The sequence below is a fragment of the Megalobrama amblycephala genome, linkage group LG3 (assembly GCF_018812025.1).
Source record: "Megalobrama amblycephala isolate DHTTF-2021 linkage group LG3, ASM1881202v1, whole genome shotgun sequence".
Lineage (NCBI taxonomy): Eukaryota > Metazoa > Chordata > Actinopteri > Cypriniformes > Xenocyprididae > Megalobrama > Megalobrama amblycephala.
This window is the reverse complement of record NC_063046.1, coordinates 14,438,014-14,462,837: the sequence shown is the minus strand read 5'-3', so window position 1 is coordinate 14,462,837 and position 24,824 is coordinate 14,438,014. Positions and strand designations below refer to the sequence as shown.

Here is a 24,824-nt window from a genome sequence, read left to right as displayed (position 1 = left end):
CCTTACCTCATTGGTAAAATGTTGCATGACCTACATTGGTTATGCCAAAGAATTCAGAAGCATCACAAGAATGTCATCCAGTGTTGGTTGTGTCCAGTGTGAGTGATTTGCAGCATGCAAAATCTACCACCTATCTACCATTAAAAGACACTGGCAAGTAGGTTAAAAATAGCTGACAAACAAATATACAGTACCAGTCAAAAGTTTGGACACATTACTATTTTTAAAGTTTTTGAAAGAAGTCTCTTATGCTCATCAAGCCTGCATTTATTTGATCAAAAATACAGAAAAAAAAACAGTAATATTGTAATAATGGCTTTCTATTTTAATATATTTCTGTGATGCAAAGCTGAATTTTCAGCATCATTACTAGTCTTCAGTGTCACATGATCCTTCAGAAATCATACTAATATAGTGATTTAGTAAGAATGATGGAAACAGTTGTGCTTATACATTTTTCAGGATTCTTTGATGAATAAAAAGTAAAGAAAAAAAGAACAGCATTTATTTAAAATAGAAATCTTTTGTAACAATATACACTACTGTAACAATATACACTACCGAAAAGTGATAGTAAAGACTTCTATTGTCCAAAAAGATTTCTATTATGAATAAATGTTGTTCTTTTCAACTTTTTATTCATCAATAAATCCTGAAAAAAGTGGCACAGGTTCCAAAAAAAACTGTTTTCAACATTGATAATAAACTGATTATCAAATCATCATTAGAATGATTTCTGAAGGATCATGTGACACTGAAGACTGGAGTAATGGCTGATGAAAATTAAGCTTTGTATCATAGAAATAAATTATATTTTAAAGTATATTAAAATAGAAAATCAGTTGTTTTTACAACTGAAGTGCTCTTTATTTCAGAAATCCTATTTATTAAGTCATATGTAACAATACTTGCTAAGCAAACAAACAAAATGAAACATAGGCAGTTGGTATTCAGAAAATAATTATTACGATTAGTACTTGGGGAAAAAACAAACTCATTCTGGCAGTAAATCTAATGACAAGCTCTTAAAATAAATAGCTGTCTAGTCCCAAGGAGCCAGAACTATTCGTCCTTCCATACATCTCATCTGAATCAATAATCAGTGATTTGTCCAACAATTACTGTGTGAACATGCATTTTAGGCTTCTTCACCTGCTTGCGTGTGCATCTCTTGCAGTCGCTTGAGTCTTGAGAACCAACGCACTGCTCAGGCTATTTATCTTGTATAGCCGGAGGCAGGGAAATCAGATTGCAGTGCTTTTTTCTATTTCTTTCTTTTTCTTTGAACTGTAAACCACTTTCCTATTAGGTTGGTTTTAAAATCCAGCTTTTTAGATATTTTCATTTTCTTTATGCAATATTTATGTACCACTCTGAATCGTACATTTCCATTCCCAGTCTATGGCCATACTCCTTAAAACCATATTTGGTTTAATGTAGTATTTTAGCATGTGCTACAAAATGAATGCACTCAGAGCTTTCATCCAGAATTATTAGATTAGTTATTGGAAAATCCAAATTCCACCCATGATGGGAAACACGATGCAAACAAGCTCTCCAGATGTTCTTTTTTTTCTTATTTAATATCATTCAATGTCATGTACAACAGATACAACACAAATACACCACAGTTTTGCTAAAATCACATAAAATATTCACGATTGCAACTCACAAAACATTTTTTATAGAAGCTGCTGGCCTCTCAGATTTTATACAGAAACACAAGCACACACACAAAGCAACCTTCTCAGTTTCACAGACACGCTTCCATTCACACAGTGTAGGTTTTTAAGCATGGCTCTGGAGCAGTGATGAACAATCTACTGTAGGTAAGAGGTAAAACATCTTAGTAGAAATCAGTCTTTTGTCATCTATAAATATTCCACCAAATATCAGTGCAAGGCGCCCCTCCATTGATAACATCCTTTAATTTACGAATTACTTTTACTTTTGTTTTCACAAACAAGTACCTCAAAGTCCCAGCTGTGAAGTACGATACATTTTTGGCAATTCTCAGATATTCCAACATAACAACATAGAGATGGCAAATATACAAGTGTCTTCTTTTCTTATTTAAAAATTGTCTTCCATGCCATGCCATGTTCTTCCTCCTCAAAATGTCCTTACTGTAAGGGACAATTACTGGATTCCTCTAAACAAACACATAGCAAAAACCATGGCAAAGAGCTGATGAAAGAGAAAGAAAAACAAAATTAGTAGAAAGTTCACTGAAAATACTGTTTTAAAAATATTCTATATTGATTGACATTTCATGGCAAAGCTGCTCTTACACTCTCCACTAGATGGCGATCATAACTCATAATTCTTGCAAAACATTTTGCCATCACATTCCAAATGTAAATTGATCACATTATACTTTGCCTTTCATAATAAAAATCATAACCTTACTTCAATAGTCAGCACCACAATAGCAAGAGCTCCAGCCATATAGATGTATGTCTCAAAATAGTCCACCACTGCTGAATAACAGCCCTGTTTCAAAGAAGTGCGAGTTTCAATATGAGTGAACAAAAGGTTGTTGCTTCAATGGATATTGAATTTCTCATTTGTTCATCATTCATAGTGTTGTCATTCTAAATTGGTTAGAAAATCAATATATTTATATTGGTAGAAGAGTGGTATGTCTCATATATATATGATATGATATATATATATATATATATATATATATATATATATATATATATATATATATATATATATATATAACCACACCCCTTTTTCCTCCAATAAAAACTGTAAATTTCTTGATGCATGTGTTTACTAATTTGTAAACTCATTGCTGACCTTGTTACGGATTGGCATAATTCCCTTGAGACACTCGTCTTTGCTCATCATCAGATCGTTCCTCTGGCAACAGACCTCTGGCACTAGTCTGCTGGGGTTCAGCCGTCTGAAGAGGCTCTGATCATCAAAGTCTTCAGCACTGTTCACCCCACAGCAATCAAACTGTGGAGACACCAACAGTCAGTTAAACATCCTGAATGCCATTATTGTGTACTAGTAGATTTGGGTAGAGCTATTCAGTTTTATGTACTGTGGTCATAATGGCGTTCCATGTGGAGGTGAAGACATCAGTGCTATTGGTGCCTTGGTAATGTGTTTTCAGCTCCTTGGTGAAGTAATCTCTGGTGAGCTGTTGATCCACAGATAGACAAGAATAGTGAGTGGAGAAGTATATTACAGGTGGCTTGATGATATCCAGCTATAATAATACTCACATGCTCCCGGAATATGAACGCCAGAATGGCCACTGACAGCTCTGCCAGGAATATGATGAGTATGAGCATGAAGAACTGTGGGAGAAAAACAGGATTCTGAGATATTTGAATCAGTAGTTCAGATGCATAAATATGCAGCAAATATGTATTAGTGTAATTTCCTGTTTATCACTGTAATGCTGCTTTGAAACAATATTGTATAAAGTGCTATGTAAATAAAGACTTGCTTTTTGATGCCAAACAGAAATGCACAATATTAAAGGATTAGTTCACTTTCAAAAGAAATTAAGGTTTTTGATGAAAACATTCCAGAATTATTCTCCTTATAGTGGACTTCAATGGTCTCCAAATGGCTGAAGGTCAAAATTACAGTTTCAGTGCAGCTTCAAAAGGCTTTAAACGATACCAGACGAGGAATAAGGGTCTTATCTAGCGAAACGATCGGTCATTTTCTAAAAAATAAGAAAAAAATAAATAAAAATGTATATGCTTTATATAAACAAATGATCGCCTTCCAAGTGCTTACACCATTCCGCTTTCCGTATTCTTCAAAAAGCTTACGCTGTATGTCCTACACCTTCCCTATTCAACTTACGAAAAAACGGAACTGGTGCCGCGTTCATTCCTTAAGTTGAATAGGGAAGGTGTAGGACATACAGCGTAAGCTTTCCTGAAGAATACAAAAGTGCAGTTTTGGCAGAAGCACTTGGAGGTGATCATTTGTTTATATAAAGCATATACATTTAAAAAAATTTTTAGAAAATGACCGATTGTTTCACTAGATAAGACCCTTATTCCTCGTCTGGTATCGTTTAAAGCCCTTTGAGGCTGCACTGAAACTGTAATTTTGACCTTCAACCGTTTGGAGGCCATTGAAGTCCACTATAAGGAGAATAATCCTGGAATATTTTCATCAAAAACCTTAATTTCTTTTCGACTGAAGAAATAAGGACATGGACATCTTGGATGACATTGGAGTGAGTAAATTATCAGGAAAATTTTTTAAAATTTTAGTGAACTAATCCTTTAAAATAATTTTGGCTGATATTGATGAGCCAATTATTATTATCATATTAAAAATGCTAAATAAATAAATGTATATATCTGGTAACACTTTAGTATGGGGAACACATATTCACTATTAACTATGACTTTTGCCTCAATAAGCTCCTAATTTACTACTTATTAATAGTAAGGTAGTTGTAGTGGCATTTAAGGTTAGGTATGGGGTAGGATTAAGGGGTGTAGAATATGGTCATGCAGAATATGCATTAATATGTGCTTTATAAGTACTAATAAACAGCCAATATGCAAGCTAATAAGCATCTAGTTAAAAGTAAGAATTGTTCCTCGTACTAAAACACACACACACACACATATACTGTATATACAGTCAAACCAAAATTTATTCAGACACCTTGAACATTTCATTCATTAATACAGTTTATTCACTATAGTTTTAAAAAAATGGCAATAAAATATGTCAAAATCTCAGAGTTAAACTGTGTCAGAAAAAAATAATCTTAATTATGTTAAGATATCACTTAAGCCAAGATAACACTTAAGCCAAACATGGTCAGGTCAAAGTGTCTGAATAATTTTTGGTTCCAAATTTTTATCATGAAGAATTTTTGGGTATAATACCTCACAGTTTACTTTATTTTGCTATCCTCACTTACATAAATGAACTATAGTGTCCTGCACCCACTAGTAAAAATGTATCCAAAATATCAAAAATGACTGAATAATTTTTGGTTTGACTGACTATATATATATTGTGTTACACACAATGCTATTTAAATAGATGCTAAATAGATCCCTATTTAGAACATTAACATAATTATGGCTGATACTGATAAGCTAATTTTCATGTTATCACAAATATTAAAAATGTAAATAATTTAGTCTAAATAAATTACAAATAAAACACTAAAGAAAAAAGAAAAGAAAATGCTACAAGTGAATTTAGGCATCACAACAATAATATAATGTCCAGTATAAAAAATATATGGATATTTGCTAAAGATTACATTTAGCGTTACTAAATTATTGTGTTATTAATTAATTTGTTATTTTTTAGATTAAATGTAAGTAAGGATTAGATGACAGCAAAGGTAATCTAAAATGTACAAATGTGGGAAATGACCATTAAATAATAAATATCCTATCGACCTATATACACTGCATATTGACACATGCCAAAAAATTAAATATCTAGAAAGAAAGAAAAGCCCATACAAACAGTAGGAGACATTTATTTTCTCGTATGGCTCCGCAGCAGCCAAGAAATCCCAGTAGGAACAGCATCCCGCCCATGATCAAAATTGCATAGACTCCAGTAAACAGAAGAGGGTTTGCTGCCACAATCTCCCGGAAACCTGTCGGATCCACCAGCACCCAGATTCCCACCCCTAGAAGGAATGAACCTCCAAGCTAAAGAAGGAGAAAAGGGCTTTAGTAAAAATCCCTGCACAATATAAACACAAAATACGGTTTCATGATATAGCTATATTGAGTTTATCAAATGATGACTGATGCTCAACCTTTCTATGAAACAGCACTAGTGTGGCAGTAGGAAGTTCATGAGGCTGTTAACAAAACACGTTTGAGAAACAAAGGAAGTGCAATGTGGTTCACGAGCAAAAAGAAGACAAGTTGGCGCAAGATCAATGCACTTTTTCATGCCGCAACATTAATATTTGTTCAAAGCAACAACTTGGTTCATTCAGACTCTTTTGATTTACGTATTTTGTTAGGAAAGCAAGAATCCACACCTGCATATCATCAGACATTGTTTTCTAAAACAGATACTTCACACGCTTCCAACCAAAGCAAATCATCAGTCAGAAATAAAAATAAAACTAGCATGATGTCAGAGTCAAATCTAGATCTTCTCAGCCTACACAACATATAACGGAGTGTTCCTGTACCATTCAAGAGATAGTAAAAGAAAGAGAGCACTTACAAAAATGAAGAAGTTGAAGATGAACATGAGGTACTTGATGCAACTTAGACAGTCCCCCTCCATACTTGTGCCTCTTGCTGAAGCTTCTCCCAGCCCCTGAAAAAGCATCATGAGAAACAAAGAAAGCCATTACTGCACAGGAGACGTGAAAGTCACATGTTTCGTTTAAAGATGAGTCAGCGTTGTTAGTGACTGGTGGGCTTTTGTGTTTTTAAGCTCATTCAGTGAGATCATTTTGTGAATTTGTCACTAAAATAATACAGTGGCATTGACAAAACACACATTGACTGACATATTGTATTCAGGCGTTCCTGATGAATAATGCCGCATTATGTAGTTCAAAGAATGACTGGCAGCTCCTGTAATCATATATTCACGGAAATGTAACACAAAGATGGATGTTAAACAGAATTCACTATATTTTTCTCTATAAAAACATTTCACACTGACTGGTCATGCATGTCACATGCTGACTCGACGTAAGCGATGAGTTGTTCGCGAAAAGGAAATATGGAGGAGGAGTACTGAAAACGGGCAGCATGGCTTAAAAACACCATCAGGACTGCTGGAGCACATTTGTTCATCTTCGCACCAGGAGCGATACTCAGCCAGCTAAATAAACATGTCCTTTCAACACCCCAGACCGCAAGCTGTGTGCCCCAAACCTTCCCTGAATTCATCCAAGCACTCTCTGCTCTTTTCTGTTGATATGCTCCAGGTGCTTTCAAACCGTGTTCCATCACCTGTGCTTCTTTAATGTCGTAAATTTCCCTTTGCTCCGCTACGAGACAATAGAGGGTGCACGCTGTACAAAAACACTATTAGAGGGTGCTAATACAACATAATGAGTGGTCGAATTAGATTCTGGTTACCTGAAATTAATGATCATATTTAGCCTGCCCTCCATTTATACAGTGTCCTGCTTTTTTTTAGCTGTGTGATGATAAAAAAAAAATATTATGTTTGGTGCTTTTACTTCTTTTTGGAGCAATAAGGTTGATGGTAAGTGCTCCCTCCGTGCAAAGCTAAAGTGTCCCTCGCTGACAATGCACTCTCTATAATTACAGGCCATTAGGGGAATTTAGGTTAATGATGGTACAGTTCTTCATTAGTGCACTGGGTCCTGAGCTCACCTCCCACAGGTAGCTTTGACTTTGCTACTGCCTCAAAAACTGGCCCTTGGGATCAGGTGGTGCGTATAATAACAAACGCACTCGCCAGCCAGTGTCTCGGCTAGCCTTCTGCAGCTGTGGTCCCTGTAAAAATAGCTCCGAACAGCTGGCTGATTTCACGGGAGCTGACGGTAGATGCCGTGGCAGCAAATAATTCCACCTCTCCTCTCACGGAACAGTTCTGGCATAATTCAATAATCCCCCCAGCCTGGTTTTTCCAAAGTAATTTCCTGTGCAACACGGTGAGTCAGTCAGGTGTTATAAGTGGCAGAAGAGCCCTGCTAAACTTGGTTAACTTGCAGCTGGGTGAGCAATTTTATTTGTATGTGTGTGGAAAGGTGGGTGGTTGGCCGTATCAGTCTTCTTAGATTAAGACCACCAGCCTCAGAAGGTTAGAAGGCTCAGCCCTCAAGTCTCAAGGCCATTATCACAGAGCCACAGCTGCTTTTTTCGCAACAATCCAGACACTACAATAATGGGCAAAAGAGTTATATTACATCAATTAATGGGAATTGTTTTTTTGTCTCTTTACATTCTATATAATTAATTTACTTTGGTAATAAGTGATGCTTTGCTTAAACGTCCTCTGAAGGGATCCAAGCATCGTTCAAAATGGTCACAGATTCTACACAACACTAATGTGCGACAATGATTTAAAATTTAGTCACCAATGGCACCAGTCGTCTTGTTATCATTCCGAGAGGTTGACCGATTAAAGGTAGGGTAGGCAATTTCGGTGAGATTGAATAGCATTAGATCCCACCCTCCCTTCAGAGCCAGAGCAGAGTCTACAGAGGAGTCATGAGAGACACAATCTTTCTTTAAATTACCCAAAGCATATAATATAATAATGTACGTAAACAACTTAGAGCTCTGACTTGTACCACCTGACTGCTGCAGATTCATTTCAGCGTTGATAGTGTTGCCATAGAAAAGCATAATTCCGAGTCCGAGAACAAAAACAGTACATCACGGGTTGTCATCTATCAATTACAGTTACGACATTGCGTGAACGCAGCATAACTCGTTGTTTTGGTTCAGGAGGAACTGTAAAAGGTGGCTGCTTTTTTTGCAGAGCTTTGTGACTGTATGTCTACAACTCTGCATAGCCTTATGAAACGCGCTGATGATGTGTGATGTCTGATGATTTGTGATTCTGATGATTTCCAGTCATTGCATTCTGACATTTTTTGGTCCTGAGACTTCCACAGAAGATATATTTTTTTTAATATTTAGACCACTACAGTATATTACTGATTGCAATCAGGATGTAAAGAGAGTGTCATCTAATATAACAAAAAGTTATACACTACAACGAACGCCGTGCTTTCAGTTTGTGGATTTAAATAGATTCATAGGATCATTCAGAGCTGTTCCCAACTTCACAATTCATTTAAAGGTATGTTTACATGCAACCTAATAATCCGTTTATAATCAAATTGATGGCTCAGTCAGACTGAAAATACCTATTGAGCTTGATCCGAATTAAATTTCGATCCGACTGAAGGGGGTTGTGTAGATCTTAAATAAGCAGAATAATTCTAGCCATGTAAACCCCTTAATCTGACTACTTTCTTCAAATTAAAATATATAAAGCGCACATGCACTGCCATGATACAGCCATTTATATACGTCTTACAAATGTGTGTTTGTTTACTTATGTCTTATGTTTTATGAACTGGTCAGTGGTGGAGACAGAATATTTGCTACACATTTGCTTTACAAAAAGAAACACCAGTTATACTCACTGGAGCTCCGGTGACAGTCTTACAATGTCCTTCTCTGTTTCTGAATGTGGCGACTGATGCGTGGCGACTGATGCATTGCACATGCAAGTTTTTTTTTTGGAATAGATTTATTACACACATGTATGCAAATACAAGAATTAGATTCAAGGTACATATAAACACAACTTTCAGAATATGAAATGTAATTAGATTAATTCGGATTAGTGAATGAAACACAAGTCATTTCCTGGGTTATATCTAATTTGAAATGAATGGGGAACATTTTCTAAAAAAAAAAAAAAATTCGGTCATTTTCTAAAAAAAAATAATACAACCGTTTATGCTTTATAAACAAAATATCGCCTTGAACGTACTTTCCGTTTCCGCATTCTTCAAGACGCTTACGCTGAATGTTCTACGCTTTCCCTATTCTACTTACGGAAAAAAACGAAACTGGCGCCGCGTTCGTTCCGTAAGTTGATTAGGGAAGGCGTAGAACATTCAGCGTAAGCGTTATGAAGAATGCGGAAACGGAAAGTACGTTCAAGGCGATATTTTGTTTATAAAGCATAAACGGTTGTATTTTTTTTCGAAAATGACTGATCGTTTCACTAGATAAGATCCTTATTCCTTGTCTGGGATCGTTTAAAGCCCTTTGAAGCTGCACTGAAACTGCAATTTGGACCTTCAACCTGTTGGTATCCACTATATGGAGAAAAATCCTGGAATGTTTTCCTCAAAAACCTTCATTTCTTTTCGACTGACGAAAGAAAGACATGAACATCTTGGATGGCATGGGGGTGAGTAAATTTATCAGGAAAAGTGTATTTAAAAGTGGACTAATCCTTTAACAACAACTTTTTAAACTTGTAAGTCCCCTCCAAATATTGTGAATATGTGAAATATATCAACTTTTATCTGAAGGTGAGTAGATTTTCCACTACAGTTGGATTTTAAATGTTGCCCGAGAGCTAAACAAAGCACAACAAACACCCTTTCAACATGAAGCCAAGAAATGAGACCTACACTTTCACTGCCTCTCCCCACAGCCTCTCAAATGTTTGTATCCCCCCAAGATACAAAAACCTTTTTAAGGTTAATCCAGTGATTATACAATTTGTCAAATAAAAAAGTAATTTGTCTTCTGCTTGGTTAAAACTTAAATAGCTACAAATCAAATTTCACAGTCTTGGGTTATTTGCTCATTGAACTCAAAAAGCACCCAAAAATCGGATCTGTCTTTTTTAATGTCGAAGGGACCTCTTGAACTGTAGAATAGAAAACATTTCACTGTTAGAACAGTAGATGAAAGTCAATGACCGAGGAGATAGCAGAGCAGGATTGAGCTATGATTTCTGCATGCAGCTACAGAAGAGAACCAATCACACACTGCCTCTGCCTCTTACAGAATAAATCAACCTGTCACAGCTGCCTGGAGGAATCGTAGAATACACATGAAGTATTTTCACAGAGCTCTGGCAAAACATTGAATTCACTTTGCACTCATCCATCACGAGACAGCCTCCAACTGGGAGGTACAGCTCAGAGACAGACAGTATGGAGGATCTTCTTCATCCACTCCTCACATTGAGAGTAAACACTCGTTATAAGCTATTTGAGTGCGACGTGAGAACATTGCTCTTCAAACCATCTGTGCATGTTTGTCTCAGCTGACCTATGAGATCCAGCTTTGGTGTAAGATCTTTCCATCTGGTTGGTCTCTTCTGGTTGTGAAGTACAAACTGCTTAACAAATAATTGCATTGGGAAAAGATGTTGCTGGTTGAATGATTATCATGTTTTCTAACTGAAAAGTGTGACAACCCTATTTTGGTAAACTCACCTACTCACTGCTTTTTCTGAAGTCTCGATGCCTTTTGTCAGAGGTCTGTCACGCTCACCGATTAAAAATGGAAGAGGGTTGTCAGACTAAATGACTGCCTCTAACATTTCTCTCCGATTCCCTGTAACAAATTGCATCGCCCCTTTTGGCAGCAAATCAATCTGAAGCTCAGTGAAACAAGAACAGGAATACCACATGAACAAAGTATTGCCTGAATTAAGATGCAATGGAGTAAATGTTTACTGGCAACTTCAGTGAGAATAAATAAATATGGACTGTTCTGCCAACACTTTCTTATTTTATTAGTCCTTTAAAGGGTTAGTTTACCCAAAAATGAAAATTCTGTCATTAATTACTCACCCTCATGTCGTTCCAAACCCGCAAGACCTTCGTTCATCTTCGGAACACAAATTAAGATATTTTTGATGAAATCTGAGAAGATTTTTTTTTTTAATCTCCCATAGAAAGCAACGAAATTACCACAGTCAAGGTCAAGAGAAGTAGTAAAGACATTGTTAAAACAGTCAATGAGAATACTTTTTGTGTGCAAAAATAAAACAAAAATTATGACTATTTAACAATTTAAACTGTTTTTATATGCAGCTGACGTTGTGATCGCAGTTCAGGGCTTCCGTGTTCTACGTCAGAACACCGACTCATTATTGACTGGCTCCAGCCAATATTTAGCCGGCGTTCTGATGTAAACACGGAAGCCTGCAATGCGTTTACAAAGTCAACTGCATATAACTGGGTTTGCAAGTAAGTTTGGCATCAGGCCAAATAAATATTTCACCACTAGATGGCAGGCAAGAACATAGTCAAAGGATAATTAATTGATGAAAAAAAATGCAACTAGAATTGCCTGTTACAGACTGTTACAGTGTCTTTTTTAACTGGTAGTGAGCTAGTAGGACAGTCATAAACAAAAAGCCACATTTGTGTGGCAGTGTCCAGGTTTTACACTGGATAAATTAATAAAGCAGAGTAGTGACACATAACCTGGCAAGTATCTTCATTCACCAACTTGCAACACAGACCGCCTTGCTAAAACACACATATGTGGGAGATGTGGAATGGATAAAAATAACTCAAAAAATAAAAGAGGACTTGAATAAGCCCATTAATGACATGTTTGAGTCATGCTCTTAACGAACTGTTTTATTTCCTCTTTCCATATTGTGAATAATAAATGTGTGTCATTTTAATTTGCTTTTTACACAATGGAGCCCAACTTATTGTAATAAATATTTGACGTAGCCTACTTTTACACTCAGAATTATTCCTTAGCATCCTCAAGTACTAAACTGCATTTTTTTAAATTATTTGCATGCTGGAGGTACGCTATTACGTCCTGTGCAGAGTGATGTTAACGTTTAAGCTAGCTGGTGAGACAAAATGGCACTATCAAAGAGTCTAAAGAGGAAAGTTGACAGCGAAAATAGTGCATACAAAGAAGAATGGAAAGACAACTATGCGTTCATCTTACCTAGTTTTGTGAATGCAAAGCCGGTGTGTCTTATCTGCAATGAAGTTGTTGCTGTTTGCCAAGAATATAATTTTAGGGGCCGTTCACACGTCGCTTCTAAAAACACGTGAGAAAGCGCGGCCGTGTCGCTTTCTCCTTTCCAAAGCGCTTGCGCTCCCATGGCGTCTGTTGTTGCTATGCAACCATGAACTGCACTCTCCAGACAGATCTAAATTCAGAACCAGCAACTATCAAAATAATCTGGCTGCGGGCGCGGACCAGATATTATTGCTGGCGGGCCAGTTTTGGCCCGGGGGCCGTCTGTTGCCGGCCACTGGCATATGACAACAGTTCAAATTGTTAAATAAAGTCGTAATTTTTGTTTTGTTTTTGCACACAAAAAGTGTTCTTGTCGCTTCATAACATTAAGGTTGAATCACTGCAGTCACGTTGACTATTTTAACAATGTCTTTACTAAATGTGGTAATTTTATTGCTTTCTTTGGGAGATAAAAAAAAAAAATCATTAAAAATATCTTAATTTGTGTTCTGAAGATGAACGAAGGCCTTACGTGTTTGGAACGACATCAGTAATTAATGACAGAAATTTCATTTTTGAAAAAACTAAAATTCTGTCATCATTTACTCACTCTCAAGTCATTCCAAACCTATATGACTTTCTTTTTTCTGTGGAACACAAAATCCACTGAAAGTACAATAATGTTTTGTCATACACATTTACAACATAAGGGTGATAGATTTTTCATTTTGAGGTAAACTATTTCTTTAAGTGCTGTTTGCTGTTTATTGTATTTGCTGAGAAAATGGCTGACTTACAGACATGCACTACTCTGGCTACTATTACACTAATGTTTGCTATGAAAAAAAAAACTGAAAAATAAGCCATCTATACTGTGTTGTAAAGAAAACCACTTAGGAGATTTGCATTCTACTGAGTGATATAAACCAGACAGAATGCTTTTAACTTTTCTCATTGCTGTGCCAGCAGGGGGGTGATTTCAGTGGAATATATTGAACTTCAAACGCTTCGCACTGAAAACTCTCTCCTTTGCATTTAAGAATACAAAGAGAGAGATGACTTAAAGTTAAAGCCTGATTAATGGACTCTTCAATGGTGCCAAACTTCTGTAGACTAAAATCAAAACTTCCGTCAACAGTTTTATTATTGTTCATAATGATGTGAAGGAGATGGAAATACTTAATACATCACTGAAAGACTGTGAACACTTTGCTACACAAAGATCTGACACTAACTTTAATTAGCCAAATAAAAAGTCTAACTATTTGTAATACACTGTCACAAGAAGATCTACTGTCATAGACTTATTTACCTCACTGTACCCTCTTCACGAAACCATGGTATTTTTGGCATGCATTCCTGAACTAAGACTGACCTAGTAAAGATTGTATTTTACCCCAGAGGGGTCTTTCTTTTTCGTTCTTCATTTCCAAGCACCTGATACTGAGGACAAACGGCTCTTGCTTTTACCTTTGATGATTAGTCACACACTACCAAATAACCTCAAATGAATGGCATGGCATGATATCAAATACATACAAAAATATAGTATTCTTCTTATGGCTCTCAATTGATAGGAAAGAGAAAAAATGTGGAGGTTGGGGGAAAGATCCATATTAAAGAGCAGGAGTCAATGGCTGCTGTGCGAGGTGAGCTGAATGCTAAGCAGACGCATAAAGTGAATTTATAGGACTTGCCGCTTCTCTTTAGACAGTTACTGAAGCCCTTGGGAAATGGCTGTGTCTGACTTAACATCTCATGTGGCATCAGCACATACATCATAACCTCTGTATTAATGAACCGCTCTCTTGTGCAGAACTAGTCAGTCAATAAATGCTACTCTGTTTCTTAAAGGAATACTGTGTATTAAGCAAAAAGGGCAACACTTAAAGACCTTTTCATTTGATAACATTTTGTGAATGATGCAGCACAAAATCCTGCTAATGCATTACTGTAATAATATAGTTATTTTCATAGCACGCATCAGTAAACACAAGCCATTATTTATATCTTTCCCTTCTCATCGTGACGCCTTCAATCATGCACGGCTCTCTGCATTATAGAGCATGCTGTAGCTGAGGATGGTATTTCTGAAGAGAGATGCCTGTGTATCTAATTATGTCAGCACCTCAACCTACCCAGGAGAGATGCTTACAACCAGTGTTAGAGGCAATCAATGTGTTTAGGATAAGGATCGATCTGTTGATTAGTTGCTACACCAATATTCTCACCACCTCTTCTTGGATATAAAGCTCAGACTGTTTCATACAGTAGAAAAAGTTATTCTTTTTACCAGTTCGGTCTTTTAATCACCTACTGGTATTACAGTACTTGAAGAGGCCATATTATGCCCTTTTCCAAAGCCTTGAGGTTGTTTTTGGGGTCTACTAGAATAGGTTTTCTTGCTTGAAATTTCAAAAAACACCTTATTTTTCCACATACAGTGGGTACGGAAAGTATTCAGACCCCCTTAAATGTTTCACTCTTTGTTATATTGAAGTCATTTGCTAAAATCATTTAAGTTCATTTTTTTTCCTCATTAATATACACACATCACCCCATATTGACAGAAAAAACAGAATTGTTGGCCTTTTTTCAGATTTATTAAAAAAGAAAAACTGAAATATCACATGGTCCTAAGTATTCAGACCATTTGCTGTGACACTCATATATTTAACTCAGGTGCTGTCCATTTCTTCTTCCTTCAGATGGTTCTACACCTTCATTTGAGTCCAGCTGTGTTTGATTATACTGATTCAGACTTGATTAGGAAAGCCACACACCTGTCTATATAAGACCTTACAGCTCACAGTGCATGTCAGAGCAAATGAGAATCATGAGGTCAAAGAAACTGAAGAGCTCAGAGACAGAATTGTGGCAAGGCACAGAACTGGCCAAGGTTACAAAAAAATGTCCTCTGCACTTAAGGTTCCTAAGAGCACAGTGGCCTCCATAATCCTTAAATGGAAGACGTTTGGGACGACCAGAACCCTTCCTAGAGCTGGCCGTCCAGCCAAACTGAGCTATCGGGGGAGAAGAGCCTTGGTGAGAGAGGTAAAAAAGAACCCAAAGATCACTGTGGCTGAGCTCCAGAGATGCAGTCGGGAGATGGGAGAAAGTTGTAGAAAGTCAACCATCACTGCAGCCCTCCACGAGTCGGAGCTTTATGGCAGAGTGTCCCGACGGAAGCCTCCTCAGTGCAAGACACATGAAAGCCCGCATGGAGTTTGCCAAGATGGTGAGAAATAAGATTCTCTGGTCTGATGAGACGAAGATAGAACTTTTTGGCCTTAATTCTAAGCGGTATGTGTGGAGAAAACCAGGCACTGCTCATCACCTGTCCAATACAGTCCCAACAGTGAAGCATGGTGGTGGCAGCATCATGCTGTGGGGGTGTTTTTCAGCTGCAGGGACAGGACGACTGGTTGCAATCAAGGGAAAGATGAATGCGGCCAAGTACAGGGATATCCTGGACGAAAACCTTCTCCAGAGTGCTCAGGACCTCAGACTGGGCCGAAGGTTTACCTTCCAACAAGACAATGACCCTAAGCACACAGCTAAAATAATGAAGGAGTGGCTTCACAACAACTCCATGACTGTTCTTGAATGGCCCAGCCAGAGCCCTGACTTAAACCCAATTGAACATCTCTGGAGAGACCTAAAAATGGCTGTCCACCAACGTTTACCATCCAACCTGACAGAACTGGAGAGGATCTGCAAGGAGGAATGGCAGAGGATCCCCAAATGCAGGTATGAAAAACTTGTTGCATCTTTCCCAAAAAGACTCATGGCTGTATTAGATCAAAAGGGTGCTTCTACTAAATACTGAGCATAGGGTCTGAATACTTAGGACCATGTGATATTTGAGTTTTTCTTTTTTAATAAATCTGCAAAAATGTCAACAATTCTGTGTTTTTCTGTCAATATGGGGTGCTGTGTACATTAATGAGGAAAAAAAATGAACTTAAATGATTTTAGCAAATGGCTGCAATATAACAAAGAGTGAAAAATTTAAGGGGGTCTGAATACTTTCCGTACCCACCGTATTTTACATTGTTGCAGCACCTCTCTTCCCAGTCTGTCAGTAATTCTCTGTTTAGTTCCTGTCTCTATGAATCCTTTCCGTTCAAAAAGTGTAATGTGCTCTGATTGTTTCGGAAATGTCACATCCCTTACCATAATCGCAAGTTTCAACACACTATAATGCAACTCAACCAGGCCTTTTTGGTGGGAATTATTTAGATGAGGAATATTGTGTACAATCCCAGGAGAAAACTCAAGAATACAACTGAGGTGTTTCAGGGAGTTCAGAAACAGTGCTTACTGATATAGAGAATAACTCCCTTTTGAGTGGACTTTGTGCTGTATAACTTTGCAGACCTTTTTTTATGATCAAACAGCAACATTACACTCTAAAGAAAGTTGAAAATGTAAAAAAGCATTATAGGTCCTCTTAAAAGTTGCAATGTAACAGAAGTAGTGACAGATCCTTTCTTCCCTATTGTGACGAAATGAATTATTATCGAAATGATCTGGCATACAGTATCACTAGAGAGAAGTCTGTCGTTTTACCAGAAGACTGAGTTGTAACTTTTTGATAAGTTTGACTTGAGCACCTTATTGCCTTTATAAAACGGTTACCACACAATACAACTGTTAAAACCAAAAATATGTAACAATGTAAGGATAGTATGATCTCTGTATAATATCAGTCTTTAAATGCAAGATATTTAAAGTGTACCTAAAATATACATGCAACAGTTCCATTTTAGCACAATAAGTATATCTTTAGTTGGATCTCAGCACTATTTCTGGACTAAAATGCACTAAGTAAAATGAGTTGTTCCAATTTAGCAATTTAGTACACTAAAAGTATTGTAACAAAGCGGGAGTCATGGTAAGATCCAAATGCAAGCTTTATTAAGAATGTCGTACAAGCAGGGTCAATCAGGAGCAGACGAGAACAGCAAGGGACAGGCAGGATCGTAATCAGGGTGCAGGCAATGGTCAGGACAGGCGGATATCATTCACAGAACAGTATAACAGGCAAGGGTCAGGACAGGCAGCAACGGGTCAAGAAACAGGAACAGGCAAGATCAAACACAAGCAGACAGGATAGAAGGAACGCTCAGAATTGTCACTAGGAATCAAGACTTCGCAAATGGGTGGTGTGTGTGAGAGTCTTATATAGTCCTGATAATGAGCTGCAGCTGGGTGTGGTGATTAGTGATAGTGTGCTAGGCTGTATGTGGCAACAGGTGATTGGTGTGGAGTGAACATGTGACTGGCAGAGAGGATTGTGGGAAGTGTAGTCCGGGAACTCACAGGAACATGACAGGAACAGATGGTGATCGTGACATAACGCCCCCCTTCCGGAAGGCGCGTCCTCGCGACGTAAATGGAACAGCTAGGGAGGGGGGGTGGGTGCATTGGGGACTGGTATGCAGACGTAAACAGGGTCCCCAATGCAGGTTCCAGGAACTCGGCCACCATGGCGGGTCAGGTCCTACGGGCAGCAACGGCGGGTCAGGTGCTACGGGCAGCAACGGCAGGTCAGGTGGCTCGGGCGGCCACGGCAGGTCAGGTGGCTCGGGCAGCCACGGCAGGTCAGGTGGTTCGGGCAACCACGGCAGGTCAGGTGGTTCGGGCAACCACGGCAGGTCAGGCGGCTTGGGCAGCCACGGCAGGTCAGGCGGCTTGGGCAGCCACGGCAGGTCAGGCGGCTTGGGCAGCCACGGCAGGTCAGGCGGCTTGGGCAGCCGCGGCAGGGCAGATTCCATGGGTGACCCCAGCGGGTCAGAGTCCATACATGGCCCTAGTGACCTACAGTCCATGAATGGCCACGACAGCAGTGGCTGGGCAGGGTCCCCACCCCCCAGCTCCCCACCCCTAGGTATACTGCCCCCCCCAAAAAAGTTCTTGGGGAAATCAAGGGAGGCATTGGCGGGTTCATGGGCAAGGAGCTCGGGTGGCGCCAGCAGGGCAGATGGCCTGAGCTGCAACGGTAGAGCAGATGGTCCAGGCGGTGGTGGCAGGGCCGACCAAGGCTGCTCTGTGGCCGTATCAGGGAGAGCGGGCAGTTCGGTGACGGCCTCCGTGGCCGTATCAGGGAGAGCGGGCAGTTCGGTGACGGCCTCCGTGGCCGTATCAGGGAGAGCGGGCAGTTCGGTGACGGCCTCCGTGGCCGTATCAGGGAGAGCGGGCAGTTCGGTGACGGCCTCCGTGGCCGTATCAGGGAGAGCCGTCCGGGACGGCAGCGGGCCGCTCCGGGACGGCAGCGGGCTCGGGCTGCTCCGGGACGGCAGCGGGCTCGGGCTGCTCCGGGACGGCAGCGGGCTCGGGCTGCTCCGGGACGGCAGCGGGCTCGGGCTGCTCCGGGACGGCAGCGGGCTCGGGCTGCTCCGGGACGGCAGCGGGCTCGGGCTGCTCCGGGACGGCAGCGGGCTCGGGCTGCTCCGGGACGGCAGCGGGCTCGGGCTGCTCCGGGACGGCAGCGGGCTCGGGCTGCTCCGGGACGGCAGCGGGCTCAGGCTGGCAAACTGGTCCATGGTCAAGGAAGCCTGAGTGCATCCTCCAGGCACGCAAGACCGCCAAAACATAAAAAGTGAAGACAGCCCTCTTGGCCATCACAGGACTGACAGGGAGAGCAGGCTCTGGAGCGGATTCACTGGCTGGAGAGGATTCTGGAGAAGACTCACTGGCGGAACCAGGCTCTGGAGCGGACTCACTGGCTGGAGCGGGCTCTGGAGCGGACTCACTGGCTGGAGCGGGCTCTGGAGCGGACTCACTGGCTGGAGCGGGCTCTGGAGCAGACTCACGGGCCGGAGCGGATTCTGGAGCGGACTCAATGGCTGGAACAACCCCTTCTATTCCAGACACTGAAGGGGCAGCCATCTTGCCCGTGGGCACTGGCGAAACGGCCATCTCGTCCATCGCATCCAGGGCGCTTGAGTGCGTCGCACCCGGCGAACAAGAGTCCATGGCAACCGGCGAACTTGAGAGCGTTGCCATAGGCGAACTTGAGAGCGTTGCAATAGGCGAACTTGAGAGCGTTGCAACAGGCGAACTTGAGAGCGTTGCAACAGGCGAACTTGAGAGCGTTGCAATAGACGAAGTTGAAAGCGAAGCGGCCACCGGGCTTGAGAGTGTAGCGGCCGGCGGGCTGGAGTGCGAAGCGGCCACCGGGCTTGAGAGCGTAGTGGCCGGCGGGCTGGAGTGCGAAGCGGCCGGCGGGCCTGAGAGCGTAGCGACCGGCTGGCTTGGGTGCGAAACGGCCGGCGTGGGTTTCGGAATGCCAGCTGCTCGTGCTGTAGTCAGTGGAGGATCATTCATGCTGGAACGCAATCCTCTCCGCTCTCGGACAGGACCAGCGACGTGACGTGACTCTGGGCGATCAGCGGAGACGTGACGTGACTCTGGGCGATCAGCGGAGACGTTGACTGGTGTTGCTGTTATGGGAGCCGCCATCTTGTGAGTGTCCTTAGGTGCGGCGGCCATTACACAGCCAGCCGAGGAATCGCATTCCTCCGCGACACCCACAGTAAATGGAGAAACAACTAACAACAGAGCATAGTCCATAAAACCGCAGAGTGATGAACGCGGTCCCTCTCGTCTTAATCTACTCTGGAGAGGTTGGTTGACGCCATCACAAAAGAAGTCAATCAGAGCACAGTCCGGTAGATCAGAGAGGTAAGCAATGTTCAAATATTCCTGCACATATTCCTCTAGCGATCGTGTACCCTGCGTACTCCACAACAATAATTGAGCAATGTCCATACCGTTTATATGCTCTCCGGGAAAGCTGCTGGATCGTGGTGGCGGCGAAGTCTTCTGTAACAAAGCGGGAGTCATGGTAAGATCCAAATGCAAGCTTTATTAAGAATGTCGTACAGGCAGGGTCAATCAGGAGCAGACGAGAACAGCAAGGGACAGGCAGGATCGTAATCAGGGTGCAGGCAATGGTCAGGACAGGCGGATATCATTCACAGAACAGTATAACAGGCAAGGGTCAGGACAGGCAGCAACGGGTCAAGAAACAGGAACAGGCAAGATCAAACACAAGCAGACAGGATAGAAGGAACGCTCAGAATTGTCACTAGGAATCAAGACTTCGCAAATGGGTGGTGTGTGTGAGAGTCTTATATAGTCCTGATAATGAGCTGCAGCTGGGTGTGGTGATTAGTGATAGTGTGCTAGGCTGTATGTGGCAACAGGTGATTGGTGTGGAGTGAACATGTGACTGGCAGAGAGGATTGTGGGAAGTTTAGTCCGGGAACTGACAGGAACATGACAGGAACAGATGGTGATCGTGACAAGTATACAATTGCAGGGTATTTTTATTAAGTACATAAAAATGCAAATGTATTTGTAGTATACTTAGAATGAAATAAAAGTATTTTAAATATATTGTGGTATATTTCGTTTTCACTAGGTTTCGCAGGGTCCCATTGGTATTCAGGAGCCGTTGCTCTGATTCACACAAAATGTTATGACCTTCAAATGATGTGTTTTGACTCAGACGTAAGGTCAGACAGACAAAAGGATTTTTTTTTTTAGAAAGTGAAAATGCTGACCCTAAAATACACAATAGATCTCTTAGTAGAAGTCCAAAGCATGATGCTGTGAGGGACAAAACATGGTGGACATGTCAGGACCAAACATAGCACATACCATATAAAGCCTAAAAAAAGAATTTCATCTGGACAGAATGAATACATTTCAGAGAATCATCTAACTAATAAGAGTTAATAAACATGAGGGAATTATGAAATGTAACAATATTATAGAACACACGCAAAGGGTCATTAGAGATGGTTATTTTACAGTTAATATCAGCAATAAATATTAGGTTATTGAGCAATTTCCCCACACACAAACAAATATTTATGTTAAATTAGGCTCTTAATGTTGGTTCTCCATTGAAATACCAAGGACTAGACTTGATAAGTGCCAGAGAAACCTGCCAATAAAGTAATTATGGAAAAATCAACTTAAAATAGGTTTGGAAAAGGGAAGAAATATCCAAAAATATGATGAAAATGAGATATTTTACCTCAAAAAACAAGTAATAGTTTTCTTATAATTGAGGTGCACTATAAATTAGATGTAGTGTGTTCTCTCTCATTCTTTCTAATTTTGTCCAAAAATTCTCACTATGACAACGGAGAGAATAACAAGTCTGAAAACCACGCAAAAAGGACAGTGCATGAACATTAACATCCTTTTGGTATTACCATAATGTTCCCAGCTCTAATTATTCTAAAAGGAAAGGAGGCTGTTAGTGTTGGAAGGCAACTGTGTGCTATCTGCTAACTGATAGACATTGAACTGTGCTGTTCTTCTCTCTCTCTGGAGGATACCAGTCACAATCTGAGAGAAAGACATCTGCCAGAAGACATCTAGTACTTTCGACGACATGCTGAGAATGATACAAACATGTACGCGAGATAGGGTGGGTGTCTGGTTCCCCTAAAAACAAGGAAATTTTAGGTTTATCAAATGTTCACATTCTAATAAACTTTCAGATTGCATGACACTCTTTCTGGAGTGGAACCTCAAAAGTACATGTTTTTTAGCAATCAAAGCTGTGAAACCGATGGAAAACCTTTAGCATTTGCTATATTGAATGTCTGTTAACACCCTGTTGAGATAAGGTTTGACAGGAGCCAGAGAGGGGAAAAAAAGAGCAAAGCTGGAGGGAGAAGTATTGATAAAAAACCCATTAGAAAATAGCCAGCATGAAACCCTCTTGCACCATCTGCTCTAAATACTAACAATAACATGAATTAAACAATGCAGAACAATGTTAAAACACTTCAGACCGAGCTTCAGTTTTGAGAAAGTTTCGTATACTGGTGTAAAGTTCAGAAGGAAGAAGAAAGCACTAGACAAAACAATTGTTAACAAAGGGAAAAGGCCATTTTATGGCATTCATGTCAAGAGATTACATTTACCCTTGTTCTTTTTATATATTCTGAGAGCGGCTGAATTTAGTAAGAAGCCACAATATACTCAGCGTGAGAACAAGACATTTTTTTAAAGTGTTGGACTGTCTGCAGTTGCTGATAGCAGAAACCATGGCAGTCTCCCTTGAAAACATCTTTTCAGATTGCTCAGAATTAGTCACACAAGTCCAGAGTGTGTTCTCTCTTAGCTGTAATTTTCTTTTTCAAGATTGTAGGCTGAAGGCAAATTCCACTTCTTTTCATATAATGGAACTAGGAAAAATGTAAAAATGGAAAACCTTCAGGTCCTAAAATACTTTAAAAGATGAAAAAAAAAACATGTAATATCTTTAAGTCACCATAAAATCAAAATGTACAATTCTTATTTTTTTTAAATATTATAAGTCGTACAATAATTGCAATTAGAGACAACGATCCAATTCTATTTTTCTTCTCGTCCGAGAATCCATTCCACACGGATATACACCGATCAGGCATAACATTATGACCACCTTCCTAATATTGTGTTGGTCCCACTTTTGCTGCCAAAACAGCCCTGACCCGTTGAGGCATGGACTCCACTAGACCCCTGAAGGTGTGCTGTGGTATCTGACACCAAGATTTTAGCAGCAAGTCTTGTAAGTTGTGAGGTGGGGCCTCCATGGATCGGACTTGTTTGTTCAGCACAACCCACAGATGCTCGAGTGGATTGAGATCTGGGGAATTTGGAGGCCAAGTCAACACCTCAAACTCATTGTTGTGCTCCTCAAACCATTCCTGAACCAGAGTCCATTATCCTGCTGAAGAGGCCACAGCCAAAAGGGTATGGGTCATTCCACGAAATCGGTGCCTTTTCAACTTTGAAAAATTAAAAAATAAAATAAGTTTAATTAAAAAAAAAATTATATATATGGAATGAAGACAACTTAAAATGACAAGAAATTGTATTGGGCCATCTCAGGCTATATAATTTTTTATTTTATTACTACTTTTCTTCCTCATGTTTTGATATTTTTGTCAACCCTGTTACAGACATAATCATCACTATATACTACAGTTTTAATTAGAACTATGTAATAGTTTTTACATATATGAGCAGTATTTTTGTCCCTTTTTTTACTGGGGTTGTTTCAAATTTGGTATTTTTTAAACAAATCTTATTTTTGTCATTCAGATGACCAAAAACATCCTAATTTTGAATGCTGATCACCTGTCAATTAAGAAAAATATATATATTTACAAGAGAGATATTAAAAGAAAGGCTTTGTCCAAAACAAAATAATCTGATTGTTACAACTGAAAAACTTGGAAGGCCATTTCAAATATTATTTTTACATTATTTATGAAATTAATGACAGTAACAGGATTGACATAATGGGAACAGGACTGACCAGAGTAACAGGGATGATGGGACACATTCTTCAGCATACATATCTACTTATTTTTTTACATAATACTGTAAAGTTTCTTTTTAATTTACATTATATTGTTTTGCATTCACTTTGCATGGCTGTATTAGTGAAACATTTAATTTCTAAGAGATCAAGAGCCTTATTTATAAAATGTTGCACAGAAACCGTCCTAAATTTGATCTTATGATCATTTCTCAGATGTGCGTATGTGAGATTCTTAGAATGAACGTAAACACAGAAAACGAGCGTATGTCTCTCTTTCAAATGTAAAATATATAGCCTAAATCGCAAATAATCTTGAACTTGTGCGTATTTCTCGGCATTGTAAACAACACCTAATTAATGTCGTTTACATATAAAAGATCACCAGTCATCGTCCAAATCGTTTAATTTAGAATGGCGAGCTGTAAGAATAGCTTAGATTTCAAAAAAAAAAACTGCAGTAATCTGACAAGGAAAAGTGCGTACTGTACGTCTGTTCAGACTCTGATGTGGCGCTAAGCACTTTTCTACGTTTTTTATAAATATGAGTGTTGGTGTGGATTTAAGCATACGCACACTCTAAGATCAAATCTGTGCACACTTTATAAATGTTTTAAGGCTACTGTAATTAGACCCATGCATCCATACGTTTTGTCTGTGTCAGTGTGTCCCCTCACAGAGCATAAAATATTCACTGCCCGCCGTGCTCGGCCAAAAAAAAGGTTGTTGTTTGGATTTTAATAGGTAAATACTTAAGAACCTATGAATGGATCATTATTACAGTGATTATTATGTTTCTAGCATGTTATATGTTTGGCAATGGTTCTTTAAACCCTAAGAGATGTAGTGTGTAGCCCCATACGCAACAAACTGTGATGCACTGTACATTCTGACACCTTTTTATCAGAACCAGCATTAACATACAGAAGCTCATCTGTTGGATCAGACCACAGGGGCCAGCCTTCGCTCCCCATGTGCATCAATGAGCCTTGGCCGCCCATGATCCTGTCGCCGGTTCACCACTGATCCTTCCT

At 39.8% G+C, this 24,824-nt stretch overlaps 1 protein-coding gene across 4 annotated transcripts in view; it reads right to left on the bottom strand.

Annotated features, from left to right (window-relative positions):
* Positions 1 to 1,564: 1,564 nt before the first annotated feature.
* tspan18a (tetraspanin 18a) overlaps positions 1,565 to 24,824 on the bottom strand; it is a 49,304-nt gene continuing 26,044 nt past the window's right edge. For 3 of the 4 annotated variants that reach the window (XM_048184112.1, XM_048184114.1, XM_048184113.1), the window contains 7 exons: positions 6,208 to 6,303; positions 5,481 to 5,675; positions 3,243 to 3,317; positions 3,059 to 3,157; positions 2,809 to 2,970; positions 2,410 to 2,493; positions 1,565 to 2,187 (listed from right to left, as the gene is read on the bottom strand). In XM_048184112.1, coding sequence (XP_048040069.1) covers positions 2,140 to 2,187; positions 2,410 to 2,493; positions 2,809 to 2,970; positions 3,059 to 3,157; positions 3,243 to 3,317; positions 5,481 to 5,675; positions 6,208 to 6,303 — 759 coding nt within the window. In that variant the 3' untranslated portion in view covers positions 1,565 to 2,139. Of the gene's footprint in view, positions 2,188 to 2,409; positions 2,494 to 2,808; positions 2,971 to 3,058; positions 3,158 to 3,242; positions 3,318 to 5,480; positions 5,676 to 6,207; positions 6,304 to 6,489; positions 9,166 to 24,824 lie in introns of those variants that run through there. The other variant, XM_048184115.1, reaches the window with a different exon arrangement.